The sequence below is a fragment of the Camelus bactrianus genome, chromosome 12 (genome assembly GCF_048773025.1).
Source record: "Camelus bactrianus isolate YW-2024 breed Bactrian camel chromosome 12, ASM4877302v1, whole genome shotgun sequence".
NCBI classification, from domain to species: Eukaryota; Metazoa; Chordata; class Mammalia; order Artiodactyla; family Camelidae; genus Camelus; species Camelus bactrianus.
In genome coordinates, this window is record NC_133550.1 from 49,889,783 (window position 1) to 49,905,852 (window position 16,070).

Below are 16,070 nucleotides of genomic sequence, written 5' to 3' on the forward strand. Positions count from 1 at the left end.
TCTCATTATGATGGACAGAATAAAGGTTGTCATTGAGAATGAAGTGACATAAAGCATAAAAAATGCTTAGCACAGTGCCTGACTGAAAAACAAGCACTCAGTGTGATGATGATGACAACAGTAATGACAGTGGGGACAATTATAATAACACCCCCAAATCTAAGCAGCCATCTGAGATGCTTTCACTGATACAAAACAATGAACTATCATTTAAAAAATGAGGTCATTTCTCATCTCTTGCCAATGTTTCTTCGAATGATCTTTATAAGCGGCAGCAGAGTGTCTTATCAGCTTTAGAGTTAAATACCTGGGTTAAATCTCACCTTCAGTAATGAGTTATGAACACCTCTGAGACTTAACCTACATTTTAAGTAACCCAGGGAGATTCAACATGATACCTTAAGCACATAGCACCAGGCGGGTGTATAAGTGCTCAAAGTTTTAGTTTATTTTCCAGGAATTGATTTGACTGTGGCTGCATTTTTCAGTGCTTTCTCCTCCTCCACCCTGCAAATCCTGAGATTACTCCTCCTCTCACGCTGACAGGGCACTGGTACTTGAGTGCACGTTGTGACTGTGACCCGGTAGTGACAGGACTCTCTGGAATGTCTGCATGTGCTCAGGGCAGGCGTACATGTAAGGGATGCTGACGAGGCCAGAAGAGGCAAACTGAACCCAAGTAATGCAATTGAAAAGACAGTGCCATCTATTTTTTTCATACTCCAAAGTTTTGTTTTTCATAAAATGTTAATAGATATAGTCAAAATATTAGAAAAATATTGAGTATTTCATGATGACAATACCTTAGGGTTTTAGAGTACTTTGCACTTTCACAAAGAGCTTTGCATGTGATTTTAGTAACAAGACTTTACACCTGGGGAGGAATAATTATTCTCACTTTTTAAGTGAGAACTTTATGGTTTTGCCCAAGGTCACCTAACTAATAAATGATAGAGAAAGGACTATAACTCAGGCATTCTGCATGGAAATGAAGTGCTCCGTCTCTTTAAGCATGTCAGAAACCACTTCCTCATGAATCCATTATTAATTGGATATTGCCTTTAAACCCAACTATTTCCCTTAGTTTTACCCATGAAAAGTTAATTAAATATAAAATGAACTTACAAGTGCTAACCACGAGGACAGTAGGCTGGCTTCTCTTTAGTCCCTTGGTAGTTATAACGCTAATTAAAAAGTCAGTTCCCGGAGAAAGGTTGTTAAAGGTAAATGTCCTACACATTAAAGAAAAGTCACATATTAAAATTTTTAGCTCAGGAACATTTGGAAAACACCATCTTCTCACACTACCTGCAGAAAGAATTTTATCTATAAGTTTTGGGGTTTTATTGTCTATTATGGAAACAATTTGCTATGCTTAAACATGAACAGCTATTTCGAAATCAGAACTTCTTACATGGAGAAATTTAAGTCAAAAAAGTGTGTAGATCAGAAATACAAGCATGACACTATCCTAAATTAATTCATTACTATCTATTTGCATAAATGGTATGGTACTGTATGTTAGATTTAGTTACTCTAATCACACTGCAGTCCAAAAACTGTCTCGCAAAGTTTTCTAATTTCTCTTTACATTAAACCACTAACATAGCTTTCTAAAAACACATATAAAATGTTAATCTTTGTGTTCCATGTAACTTGACATCATTTCTTTTCAGTATTCTCATACCTTTTTGTGGAAGGCAGGATTTCTTCTTTCAGGAAGCTGTTGCTGGATATTGAAATAATGTATCCATCCAGATGACTTCTGGCTAAAGGCCAGTTAACAGTTACTGCGTTTGAGTTTCTACTATGGTTCATGAATTCAATGGCACTTGGGGCTACATCATTTAAAATACACACAGAAAGTAACATTTTCTATCACACAAATCACCTGTTTTAAAACAGCCCTGAAACAGTCTCAGGATTTGTTTGACTTTCTGCAAACTCGGAGGGTAACCAAGACATTCCTTTTATTCTTTCTGGTTGATATGAGAAGTTAAAAGTCAAAAGAGAGGAAAAAACAAAAAGAATCACTTTAAACTTTGAAACAGAGCCAATATATACCCCAGTAGGGTTATACTCAATTATTTCCCTGGACCCTAAAATGTAGAAAGAGGTGATATCTTGGTCTCCTATAACCACCAACCTCAGAGATATTTAATGATTTTTAGGATACACCCTAATTAAATACCAAATAGTAAAAAGGCTAGTCAGCAGGAAATTTAATTGCAATATAAATATGAAAGACCTCTCTTCTGAGGAAAAAAGTTAAATAGTGTAAAATATATTTTTTGTTTCCCCTTTAAAATTCATCCACATATAAGAAAGGAACAAAACTGTCAAGATATTCTCTCTCAATTCCATTTTTTGTTATTACAGTAAAAGAATACCAGACATGACCAATGTCTAAATACATAAATCAATGTTCCCATGCCATTGGTGCCAAGAATAACTAAAATAGTTATTTTAGTAGAATAGTTGACAATTTTACTTCACCTAGATTTGAAAACGTATGCACTCTGCATACGCTTTCCCTATCATCCTTTATTTCATATGACGACCATGGAATAAATCAACATCTGCCATTGGGAGTAAGTTGCTACCACTGGGGAAGTGACACTTCATTGTCTGTTCAACTGAACAATGGAAAAATTAGATCACAAATGGACAATCTGGCCAGAACCCAGAACAGTTAGTAACTCTACTGTCTGAAAATACACACACAAGAGGTTTTGCTAATCTGTATAAGGGGAAACAGAAAAAGACACAAGAGGCGATACTGCCTGCTCACAAAGAAAACCTGGGAAGAATAAACTACTAAATCTCCCCCCCAAAAACTGAATGAATATTTGAACACTGAAACTTATATAATGTTATAAATCAATGGTGCCTCAATAAATAAATAATTCTTTTAAAAAAGAAAGCAGCATATAAAACCAAAGCATATTAATGGAATCCTTCTGATATTAACAAAAAAATATTTAGAAAACTGAAAATCCAAACAATAAACGTTTCAACACTGAATAATACTCAAAGTGCTTACACAACCTGTACCTGTCTGTATTTCCTTTATGTGGGGAGTACTGTCTTGAAAACCTTGTTTTTCAGTGTGAATTGAGAAGGTATACATTGTGGCAGGATCCAGGTTAGAGAATGTTGCTGCTTCTTGAAATACCTTCTGGACCTATCCAAAAAAATAAATGACCAAGTGTTGATCTAAGAAATGCACCACAATCAAGCATGAGCAAAAAAAAAAAAAAAAAAGTTGGGGGTTATTTGGTTTCACTGCTATCTGACATAAGAATGCAGTAATATTCGCCTTAGTATTAAAGTTTAATTCTTCCGAGAGCCCTAATAACATACCATGAAAGCAGCAGCACAGTTTATGCATGTGATTTCATAATGCTGAAAATTCCCATCAGCTCGATTCCAGAGAATTTCTATGGAAGAATCTGTAACTTTGCCTTCATGGATATTTGACGGTGCTTCCAGACCTACCCAAAACACACACCACACTTAAATTCTTGGATGTTTTCTAACTGGGTTTTTCTTTTAATGTATCCCTTCAAAGGTAATAAAAATCACAATGTAAAAACGAACAGTGAAGTTTATTAATGAACTATGTCTCTATTCTCATTAAAAACAGTTGTTTACACCTACAACAGCTTAGGAAATATGATAATCAATTGCAATACTCAGAGTCATGGTAAATACCATTACATGCAGCTAACTCTGATGTTACAGCAAAAACTACGTAAGAGCAAATTCACAGGAGCAAATGGACAATATTCAATGGAGGAAAAAGAAATTAAAGCTTCCTGGAACTATTTAGCATAAGCTATAAAGAACAGAGAGAAATATGAATTCTAGACAAAGTAAAAGAATCCCTCTGTACCAAATATTGGTGAAGCTGAAAACAAATTTCATCTGGTGAGTTTTAGTGTTTATTTTCCCAGTGGAAAGATCCCATCCAGCACAGAGGAAGATAATTATTACAGAAAAACTGAAAAAAAAAAAAAAAAGTCAGCCTTTAACTATTACCTTATATATTGGCATTTCTGCTGATTGGTATCATTGTATTGATATATTTAGATGATCAAGCATTAATTAGTTTTAAAGACAAGAACTACCAAATAGAATGATGCCCACAATGATTTATAACAAGAGGGGCAGAATATACGTAATAAAAGTATTTTAAACATTATAAACAAAAATAAAATATAAACATATACCAAGCTGATTATAAATATGTCAAAATGCTCCTGGAATAACATGCTTTGTGATATCAGTTTGAGATTATTTTATGGAAAAACTGAGTTTCAACAGTAATGGAAGGATTACATCTTGGAGGAAGATTTCGTATAGTGGTACGATTATATATGTGAAGACTTACAGACAGGAAAAGCAAATCATGAAGAACCTAGACATGTTATGGTCAGAAATAGAATGTTTTTAAGATTCCATGTGATTTTTCTATGGCACTTATTACTCTTTGCCATTCATTTCTACATCAACTGGATGGACACTTTAGATAAATTTCAAGTATCCAAAATGTTCGAAATTAGTATTTGTAGAATTTTTGAGTGACTTAAAATCAAAATCAGTATGACTCAAAATGCAAATATTGAAATGGACAAATATTATAGCTATCAATTTAAAATATTCAAAGAGGTAAAGAAAATTACGCACCAGGTCTTTTTTCTGAGAAATGGCATCATGGGAAGAGCAAACACACACTTAGATTATGTGCTCTGAGAGACACAATCAAGGCCCCAAGGCCCGAAGGCCCAAAATCTAGTTCTTATAATCTGCCTAAAATTACTCAAATTCCTCACTCTTGGATAAAGTTAATTGAAAGTTCTGATTAATATGCAAATATGATTTTTCATTAATAGATACCTAAGAAAAAATTCAGGACTTCTCAATTCTAACAAGTTCAGCTCTATCCATATAACTGGGCAATTAAAGAGCAGGCTCTCTAGTGAGGTTTTTGCCATTGTTTTAAAGGATCTTTGAAAACGACTGCATCAAAGTGAATGCCGACTATTCATCTGAAACGGCACACAAAATCAAATTCAAAAAGACGCTTAGGCAAGTCCTAAAATACTTACATGTTTTTACTGTAGGCACATGATACATATTACTTAATTTAGTCCCGCTGATGGTGGAAACAAAGAAATTATATTCTGTGCCTGGGGTTAAATTGTCAACAGTTATTTTACTGTCGTGTTTTAGAAGCCTGGTTACATTTGGCCCTCCTTCAATTGTAATACATATGCCATCAAACACTCCAACATCAGGCATTTGAACAAATAAGATTATGGAGGTACTATGACTTTCATAAGGGATAACAATTTGAACTGGTTTGGGCTCTGAAAGATAAAAGGAGACATAATTAGTGTTTTCTTAAAACTTTAAGCATACTTGTCTATGGTATGCCTAGCATGTTCTAGAATTTGTAAAAATATTAAATGCCTATTCATCAAACATATTTACTAGGTCTGCATTGGAGAACATTATGACAGACCATAGGTACATGCATACTGGAAGTACCTAATTAACTTTCATTTTTTGATTCTCATTAATAGTCTGAAAAAAAAACATAAAAATCTGAGATTTTGCATCGCTTTACCTTTTTTCTATTTATTAAAAAAATACTTTTGAAAACCTACATACTAGGAAGAATGCTCAAATAAAGTAAATAAGGCCAGATTCCTGCTTTCAAAGAGTTTCCCCAATCTCAGAGAAGACATGCGCAGATCACTAAGTAGAGTCCCAAAAGGTTAGAGCTGAGCTGGTGACTTGAACCAAAGGCCGTTGAGAATAGCAGAGATAACTGGGGAAGGCTTTCCAGAGTCGGCGACGATCTTTTATCTGAGTCATTATAAGACAGTACAAGTTTACCAGAAAAAGCGTGTGTGGTGGGGAGAGGTAAGCAGGAGGGAATTCCAGACCAAGAGAAAAGCATCAGCAAGGTATGGAAACCAAAAAGGGCACCATCACACGTTCTGGGAATATCACCTTCCTCCAGCTCTTTACTAGAGGGTAGATTACTAGCCACCAGTATTTGGCATCTAGTTTCTAGTTACTAGTCTTTGGCAAGTTATTTAGTCACTCTGTGCCTTGATTTTTTTTTTCCTCCCTAAAATGGGAAGGACACTAGTAGCTACTTTGCAGTAGGGTTACTGAGACAATTAAATGAAAGATTGTATTTATGCATAAAGTGCTCAGAACAGTTCCAGGCACATGGCAGGCACTCAGGGTGGTTCAAGCATAGGGTGTGTCCTTGGATCAGGGACCAGGCATGACAGGGCCACCTCTGAGGCTGTGAGGCTTTGCATGCCAAGCCATGGAGGTCAGGCTTTATCGCTTCGGCACAGGGATTTTGAGCAGACTTTTCATTTCCTTTTTAGGAACACAGTTCTGGCAACAGTTTGGTAGAAGGATTCATTTACATTTTATACTCTCCCCCTGACCTCTACTAAAGAGCTTTACTGTACCACAATCCTCTATTCTGCTATTTACAGCAGATTTGAAATTTTAGATAGTTTCTCTTCATGTCATTTTTCCCTCAGGTCAATTTTAATTTTGATTCTTTTTTGATAGTTTTGGATTATTCAGTTATCATCCATTATATACTTAGGTCTCTCTTTCTTCCAAATAGATGTCTTTTTTAAAATACACAACATGAAAAAGGTTTTTTTTTCCCCTCCAGAGAATAATTAGATGGCCTTTCCTTTTCAGGTTTGTGTGTGTGTGTGTGTGTGTGTCTGTGTGTGATCTGGTTTGCTACAATGCAACTTGTTCTAAATCACTGTTAAATATTTGATAATGTGATTCTGTCATTTTACACAACGCCAGTACTGCCTAAAAGGGATTTCAACACACATCTATAATTACCAATATAGAACATAAAATCTGTGCACTATCTCCATCAATTCATTCAGCTGTAATATATAACTTTCTCTCCTTTTCTGTTCTCGGTGGTTATGAGGAAATGTTCAGTATCCTAACCATAACACATTCCATATGGTATACTAGGTTTCAAGGCACTTATACCATGTTTTTCTCCTTCCAGTTATATTAACTTTACTTTTTCTGTCATCACTAACTTTTGTGGGTTTCCTCTTTAAATTCCTTACAGCCTTCTTCAAGATGCAAAGCTCCTACAGTAAGTCTGGCTTTTCCAAGGCTAGCATGTATCCCACAAGTATTCAATCCATCTGAGTCTGTGGACAATGATCTGTGAAAGCTTCTAAGTGGACTTTGAGCAGAAATTAAAGATCTGGGGATTGAAAATAAATGGCCAGTCTACTGGGTGCTAAAAACACCTTCTAGGGAGAGACAATGCTTTAAATAGGCGTAGTTTACTCTAGGTTCCAAAAGTGTGCAGTTGGTGGCATTCCCTCCAGTGGGTAAATGTGAGGTTTGACATCACTTCCACTCGTCCAGGGAAACGTAGTCAATGGTGTGAATGCATGACGTGTTAAAGCAGAGGGAATCAAGGCTGGAAAAGTGTAGAATAGGACAAAGTTATTCCTTGTCTTCAAAACTATGCCCTGAACCTCTGGAAATGCAAGTGGGAGAAGATTTCATTTAAAAAAAATAAAAAGTACTGCCGCATTCTGGTGGAGTCCAGTGGGTCTCCACCTCTGTGACCATGACCCCTCTCCTTATAGTTTCCTGCAAGAGCTTTTTCAAAAGAAGTGGCAGCCCTGAGAGCTGTATGAGGATTTTTCAATATGTGATAAACTGAACTGAGCCAAAATTCAAAGGCTTTTATTATAGGTAAGGTAGAAGGAGGTCTCAGGGATGCCCTGTCAATCTTAAAATGTATTCTTCTACACGGAGAGGAAAAAAACTCCAGCACCAGCTCTCCTACAGCTCTCCTTCCCTCAAGAAAACTTGGGAGTCGGTAATTCCCCTGATAGAGAGAGACCACATAAACAGCTAAAACAGCTTTACTTCCCACTAAGGATGGCCAGAGCTCCTCAAAGCCATTACTCCACTCCTGCAGAGAAGTGAAATTCTAACAACAACAAAGACTCTCACAGGGCTTGCTTGGTGCCTCAGCCCTTAAGTTATACTAACTTCATAAAGTAGATAAGTTATCATGCTCATTCTAGAGAGAAGGAAACTGAGGACCAAAAAGGTTGAAGGACTTTCCAAAGGACATAAACTGATCATTGTGGAGCTGGAATTCTAACCCAGGTAATCTGGTTCTGAGGTCTGTCGTCACAAGCACTACCTTCCCCCCAAAGGGCACATCTTATGGCTCAGGGCACCATTATAACTGACTGGACATCAAGTTTTGTTAGTTGTTTTCAGAATAACATAGAGAAACAGAGAAGTTTCAAAGGGGGAAGGAAAATAAATGAATGCGTAAATATTTTCCTACATGTCTGTAACATGGACAAGTTCATTAAAAAGTAAATCTGCCTCTACGCTTGACTGCCTCAAAGTATATGGAAGAAAGAGAAACAGGACACTGTTAATAATAGTTACCAACACGTATCTGCTGAATGGATACGTGGAAAGAATTCATTTCTACCTATGCACCTTGGGATAGGTTAGTATTTGCTTGATCATCTTGACACAAGTAAAAACGATGAATGATAAATAACCAGGTGATGCCAAAGGTGACTATAAAGTTTAAGAACTGAACAGAAAGACCAACGTGATTATAAGAAATAGTGTGGTACTTGAAGGAACTAGAGAACATTCACCAGAAGGAAAGAAAATGTAGACACCAGGAGCGCCTCATCGGTGTTTCCAAACATGCGATGGCCTTTCACAGGAATTAGGGAGTAGATTTGCTCTGTGAGCCTCTGGAGAACAGGCATGACAGAGGAAAATGACGGGGAACTGTCAAAACAGAACGATCAGGGAACTGTCTACTCTGTGAGGCACTGGCAAGAAGATTTCTGTTCTAATTTCAAACCCTAAAATTCTCTTACTCTTCTTAGGATTTATATATGTTAATCCATGTTGGATAGCAGTTTTACAAATAAGTACCTGAATTAAACAGAGTCACGAACTATGAGTACATCTGAAACAGAGAACTGAGTAAGATTTCAAAAGAGCTCACTATCTAGAAAGGAAGGCGAAATTTTGTTTTAGATGGTAGATGGGTTAAACATGCTAAGTTCCCTAGGGTCAAAGGAGAATAGGACTTTAGAGCTGAAAATGAATTTTAAAATGTATTTGCATGCTTGGCATGCATGAGGTTCTGGGTTCGATCCCTAGTACGTCCATGAAAATAAAAAATAAAAATGTATTCAGTGATCTAACTCTTATGGAGCAACAACCTAGGCCCCAAGACAATGTGGGGAAAATCTAACCTCATACTGGTAATAACTGATAGCTCTAAGACCCCAATTTGTTTCCCAATAATGCATTTTGCTTTAGTACTTCTGACTATAAATTGTTGTTGGGTTGTTTAATAGACATGAAATGTTCATTTTTAGCAATATCTCTTTCTTAGTTTTATTTTTCATAACTATTTCCTAAGATAAATTTCTGAGAAAACCTATGTAAAGATAATTAAGTACGGAAGGACCATGCATGAATTTAGGTTTAATCTTTGGAAGATAAAACAGGAAAATCTGATGCTGGTTGAGAGTGGACACTGCTAATGTGTAATTTTTTGGACCAATTGATTTTTTTTTCCCACCAGGCTGCCCTTACTGTTAGCCAAAAGGCCTGTGAGGTCCAACGATCTTGCCTTCCTCAGAGTCACCACTATCCACCCAAATTGGTTAAGTCAAGACCTAAATTTCTCCCCTCCATGACTCATCACAAGCCTTCATCATCAAACCTTGGACTCCCTGCTTTTATAAAATAAAATGTGTCTACTGCACTCCATCTGCACTTCCCCATCTTGTCCACCATAATCTTTTGCCTAGATTCTCCAACACTCTTACCCAGTTTCCCTACTTCCTTTCTTTTACCCCTACACAAACCATTCTTGGCACATATCAGGGGAGAAATTTTTGACACACAGGTCACATTGTCATTCTCCCGCATAAAACCCTCAGTGGGTTTTCCCATTGTCCTCAGAACAGACTCAAAAGCATAGCCTACAAGCTCCATGTGATCTGACCCCTGAATACTTCTCCAATATCATTTCTTACTACTCTCCTCTCTTCCTCAGACACCACACATTCTGGCCTTTTTGTTCTTTGATACACCAAGCTTTTCCCTTTGTGCTAACTGTTCATGCCTCAAGTACCCTTCCTCCGTTGTGATCTGCTCTGGCTCCTTACCGTTTAAGCCTCCATTCAAATGTTACTCCTTCTATTACAGCCCACCAACAGCTGAAACCTCCGTCCCTCTTCAATCACTCTTGTAAAACCAGGAATGTCACTTGCCATACAGTTTTATAAGGATTAAGTCATTAGCCACCAAAGTTGCAGACCCAAAATACACCAGGGAAGGAACTCAGTACGAAGAACAAGATGAAGCACCCTGTGCTTTGGGAAAACAGGCAAAGCAGTCCCTTAAACAGTTACATTTCAGGAAAAATTTTTATGCCCCCATATGCTTGCATCTCCCCACACTTAGAATAGCACACAAGTCATTAACTGAAACACCTGTACCTCGTGACTAGCAGTAATCTTCTACCGAGATGTACGCTTAATTGCACATACCCCTTAGCCAAAATTAAATAATTGTAACCCTCCTATTATATAATAACTCTTCCCCGACCTCTTCAGAGCAGTCCCTCAGAGCTCTCCGAAAGGATGTCTTTTGGGCTAAGTTCTCAGTAAGATACTGAATAAAACTCAACTCACAGCTCTTACATTGTGTGTTTTTCTTTCATTCAACAGAGCACAAAAAACATTAACTGAGATACCTGTGCCTTGTGACTAGCAGTAACCTTTTACCAAGATGTATGACTGATTGCACATACTGCTTAGTTTTTTATTTCAGTGGAGACACTGTACCGCATCACTTTGCCATTTTCCCTCTTAATGTTTATCACAATTTATAAATATTATTCACTTTTCATTTCCCTTTTCTTTCTTCCTCCTTATTAAATTTTCAATAATTACTTAGTGAATTAATTTTATTTGAGAAATAAAATGGAATTTTCTCATTGGTTTGGCCTTAAATCTTTTATACACTGTCAATATTTCCTTCCAATGTGCTACAGCATGCCTTTGTTGATACAATAAAAATTATAAACACTTAGATAGCTATATGTCAGGTACTGTTCTAAGTCCTTACATTTATTAAACCAGTTATTCTCAGGACAATTCATGACACACATTATTTTCTCCCACTTTACAGATTTGGAAACGGGAATAAACAGGTTGAGTACACTGCCCAGGATAACTCAAATAGTTGAACCCAGATCCAAACCTAGGTAGTATGGCTTTAGAATTAAGTCCTCATCACAACCAATGCTGACTATTTACAAGTATAAAGTAGTTTCAGGATACAAGGGGTGCAAATTGATCCAGAGCCTGAGGCACACCAGCAATCTACTTAAAAAGATAAAACCTGCTACCAAAAGGGTCTATCAGAAACTATTTTACAATAACCCCAAATCAGCAAATGTATGTTAAGAGTGAAAAGTATTTGATTCTTACTTAGAGTTTGTTGAATAGTTACCAGCTCACTCAAGTTCCCATTCATCACTGTCGCCATTCCAATGTCATATGTCATTCCAGGGATTAAATTATCAACCTTGAATCTAGTAGCATCCTTTACAAAAAGCTTCCTGACTTCTCTTATATCTGATATGGCTTTGATTTGAATGTAGACCTCATGGCTGTCTTGTGGGGGTTCCCACTGAAGAATTATACTGTCCTCTCTCACATCTTCAAGTTTAGCATAAACTTTCAGAGGTGGATGAATACCTTGGAAGAAACAGAGAAATAGATACACACATTTATTGAAAAAAACCTCAAAGCAATATTAATTAATTTTTAAAGTAAATTTGATGAACCCTTACATCACCATGTCTTGTAAAGGACTCAACTTTAGAGAAAAATATGTCTTGTTATTACTATGCAAGTATTGGAGAATTTTCTTGATACTCTATTGTAATAACCAAAGGAAATACTTTGGCTTATCTCCTTGCACAATTTATTTGAATATCAAGCCTTGTGATTTTTACTACTATACCTTCCTCCTAGTCTCACTGTCTTGGGATATATGCTCTCCGTAAACTTACGATAGTTCTCAGGCACAATGATCAATCTTTAGTTCATCTTTATAAGAATAACTATGCAATTTTAAACTGTTCAATAGTTTTACTTTAAATAATCTTTAAAGAATTCTCTACGATTTTCATAATTACTTTGTTTTTGGAACCTGTAAGTTGATTTTTATCCTATTCTGAAGTTCACTTCCTTATCCAATTAAACACTACATTTTAATTTCTCAGGAAAATATTCTGTACCAGACCTATAGTCTGTTCATTCCATGCCTCAATCTCACAAAATTGGAGCTGGCCTGACTTTAGGTGTTGAAATTGATTAAGTATGTAGAATTATCAGAAAATTCCAGAATAACTCAATTAGAAAAACTATCTACAAGAGTCCAAGTTTAAACAACTTCAGATATTTTTTCTTATATACCTACAAAACCATGAGTCTAACTCTACAATTACTTAAATAATTTTCTGTACCCTCCTGTGCATTTTTATGGGAGAAAGTCCATTATTTTCCCCACATTTTCAAAAGCTCTATTAACATAAAAGTTAAATTTTAATGAAAATATACTCAGTAAATATACCCTTCACCCTCTGTGACTAGTGCACATTTTCTAGACTCTCAGTACACGCCCCACCCCCACCCCCCAGCAATCTAGCCATGCTAATCTACTTGTAACTTCCTAATGTTCAATTGTTAGTGTCTTCAAAAAGCCTTCACTGGCTTTCCCAGATACGGCTAGATGCCTCTTCTTTGGTCCTGTCTACACACATGCTGTTTGCGCCACTTGTCACATCCTTCACCTCCCCATTCCCACCTGATTATTTTTGACTCTTCCTTTGTGACTCAGTGTATTACTCCTCCAGAAAGATTTTCATGACTATCCCTGTACCCTGAGTCTGGGTTAACTGATCCTGCTCTATGATCCCATAGTATACAGAAGATAAACCCTATAATAGGAATTATAATCTAGCATCATTTTAAAAAATTTGTCTCCGTGCATTAATATGTAAGCCCTCTGAAGGCAGATACTAGTCTTATTCATCTTCGCATTTCTAGTACCTGTTTCAGTTCCTGACACTTAAAAAAAAAAAAAAAAAAAACCTATTGAATGACTGATGAATGGAAAAAAAAATATTGCCTCAACCTCAGGAAAGTAAAAGGGCATGGGAATACTGAATCCTAGACATGCATGGCTGCGTCAGCTTATGGTCAAGATACATAGCAAACAGTGCAATTAAATGTGCATACTCACAGGTACCCTTCTCCTGCCCCTTATTTATAGGTACATATAGTGGGAGATTTTAACGTGACTTCAAAATTAATGAATCTGTGAGAAATCCTAGTAACTCTGCCTGTCAGTTAAAAATGAAAGCATCTTCTTAAAGTGTAAGGAACTCAGTCAAGCATTTACCATTTGACAGACGCTTGGTCTGAGCTCAGGGAAGAGAAAACATCTGCTCTCTAGTATCCAACTGGAAAAGAACTTTTCATTAGGATTTACTTCTCATTAGGATTTGCAACACTCAATGCATGTATCTTAAGCATTTGCTTTCGGGAAGCATGAAATAATATAGTTCATTATTTATCTTGCAATTCATGACCATTATTATTTTCAAAGAATCCCAAGAATTCCCAGTGAGTATGAGAGGAGGTTAATTAATCTATGGCTGTGCATGTGCGCGTTTTCCATTCCTCCTCCCTCAGTTCTAGTGTGTTTAAATTTTAGCTGGTGAAATTTCAATCGAAGAACTTTGGAAACAGGCATGTTCTATACACACGCATAATACACACATCACACACACAGGGATATACTGCCAAACGTGCTTGTTACAGTTTCATAAGTAGGGTTCTCTTTTCCAAAAAGACTGACTTATACTTAAGGGGGTACACAGGATGCTCAATTAAAAGACAGACTAATGATTATATTCTAGACAAGGATTCAAAAACTGCCACGCGAAGGTGAGTGGAGGTTGGAAACGCATTTGCCAGAAGTCCTGGGATGACACTGCCCCCTAGAGGTCAACTCATAACACTGCGTGAGAAAATAAAGAATGACCCAAAAAAAAAAAAAAAAAAAAAAACGATTAAACGTTCAGACCTATCTATTGAATCTAGTGCTATTAACGAGAACTGGGTGAATTCATCTTCCTATTTTCGGATAATTTATCTTCCAGCAAAGGCACATACAAAACATGCCTTCTAGGAACGCTGGTAGGAACAACGCAGATGTTTAAAGAGTTCATGTACGTCTAAATGAATTTAGTATTTAGAATCCATGCTTAGAATTGTGACTTCACATCCAGACAAACGTTCACTGTATTTGTACTCACGAAGGATCAACATAATTCCAGCAAAAGAGTGTTTCAAAATATGCAGTTTTTATTTTTTGATCCAAAGGCAAAATGTGCCCACGCTTACCTGTAACAGCTGAAATAGGTTTCTCAGAGCAGCTCAAAGTTCCTCTTTCGGCTACACTGAACAGATGTAGCAGGTAATGACGGAAAGATGTGAGATTTCCAATTGCGGCTGATGTGTTGAGTTTTTCAACAAATACTTCCTCTGATTTATTGTTCTCAACATCCAAAATGCTCACAAGATAGTGATGAAGAGACATGGGCTCTGGAGCAGCCCAGTGTAAAAATATTTCTGTTGGGGTCACATGAGTGACTGTGACATTTTGGGCTGATAATGGACCTAGTAGAAAAATAGATTAAAAATAAACCAGAGAAATACATCATATTAGTGATACGGTTTGGCTGAGTAATCTCACCGCTCAGTACTTCCATGATACTCTAGTTTGGAGAGAAAAGGAAAACTGGATTTAAACCCTGGCCCTTCCTAATTATATCTCCAACTCCCTGGGTACATTACTCTCTGAGCTTCAGGGTGTTTTTTTTTTTCTTTTAATGTAAAATGGGAATTATAGTCTAATTATGAAGATTAAATGAGACGAAGACTGTAAAGCACTTGGCAAGGTGTTTGACACACAACACTGTTCAATCATTATTAGGAGCACCACCAAAATGCATCCAGTGAGCACCTATCATATAGGTCTTTAACTTTAGTCTCATCAGACCAGAGGGCAGGGACTTCGTATCATTTATTCTTCATTCCTAACATCACCGGAATGCTGGCATTCATCCTCTTACAAAAATATGTTCCAACTCCCAACCATTTCATCCAGTGCCAGTGGTTTTCTTAGTTAATCCCTCCAGATTAATTTTCTTAAAACAGCACCTTGCACATAGTCTCAAACCCATATCCGTTCCCTACCCTCCCAATACACAGACATGCACACATTCTTCTTGATTCTTTCTTTAGAAGCAAAAGCTCAAGCTCAAGAGTTAAAATAAAACCATCTGGGTTCCTGAGTAGCTTAACAAAGCATGTTAGTCTAGTCAGTTTATTTAACCTTTCTGAAGCTCAGTTTTTCTCATTTCTCAGTATAGCTACTCCCGTGTTGAGATAAAGAGAAATGAAATAGTGCATTAAAAGTGTTTGTAAAAGGTAAAGCAAGTCTTAGAAACTATAGCCTTCATGGATTTCCTTTGCTTCTAAGGTCAAGTACAACCATCTGGGACAGAGACCCCTCGCATGCTCAAATCTGACACCACCGACCACTCAAACTGATTTTAACCCTCATGCCTGAGAAAATCCTCTTCAATCTGCATTATTCTTTTCCTACAAATTCGTACTTCCATTTTTGCTCACAACATGCTTTTCGTCCTTCAAGTCCGAATCTAATCTTCTCCTTTCCACGAATCTTCCCGTTATCCACCCTCTGAATCCCAGAAAGCATTTATTAAATGTACCAGTGATTGGGAATTTAGGTAACTATATTTTGCTATACAGTTTTGTTTGCATTTAATTCTATGCTTTACTCATTCTCTCCACTGTTAAGTCCCT

The 16,070-nt window shown here is 36.8% G+C and overlaps 1 protein-coding gene across 5 annotated transcripts in view; it reads right to left on the bottom strand.

Annotated features, from left to right (window-relative positions):
• Positions 1-16,070, bottom strand: part of PTPRQ (protein tyrosine phosphatase receptor type Q) — a 220,239-nt gene that overhangs the window by 194,694 nt on the left and 9,475 nt on the right. For all 5 annotated transcript variants that reach the window (XR_012510803.1, XM_045519424.2, XM_074375351.1 and 2 more), the window contains exons 9-15: positions 14,583-14,858; positions 11,595-11,864; positions 5,112-5,372; positions 3,364-3,494; positions 3,055-3,184; positions 1,688-1,838; positions 1,126-1,232 (exon numbers count right to left, since the gene is read on the bottom strand). Coding sequence is in view for 4 of the 5 variants with exons in the window: in XM_045519424.2 (XP_045375380.2) it covers positions 1,126-1,232; positions 1,688-1,838; positions 3,055-3,184; positions 3,364-3,494; positions 5,112-5,372; positions 11,595-11,864; positions 14,583-14,858 (1,326 nt within the window). In the remaining variant the exon portion in view is untranslated. The remainder of the gene's footprint in view (positions 1-1,125; positions 1,233-1,687; positions 1,839-3,054; positions 3,185-3,363; positions 3,495-5,111; positions 5,373-11,594; positions 11,865-14,582; positions 14,859-16,070) is intronic.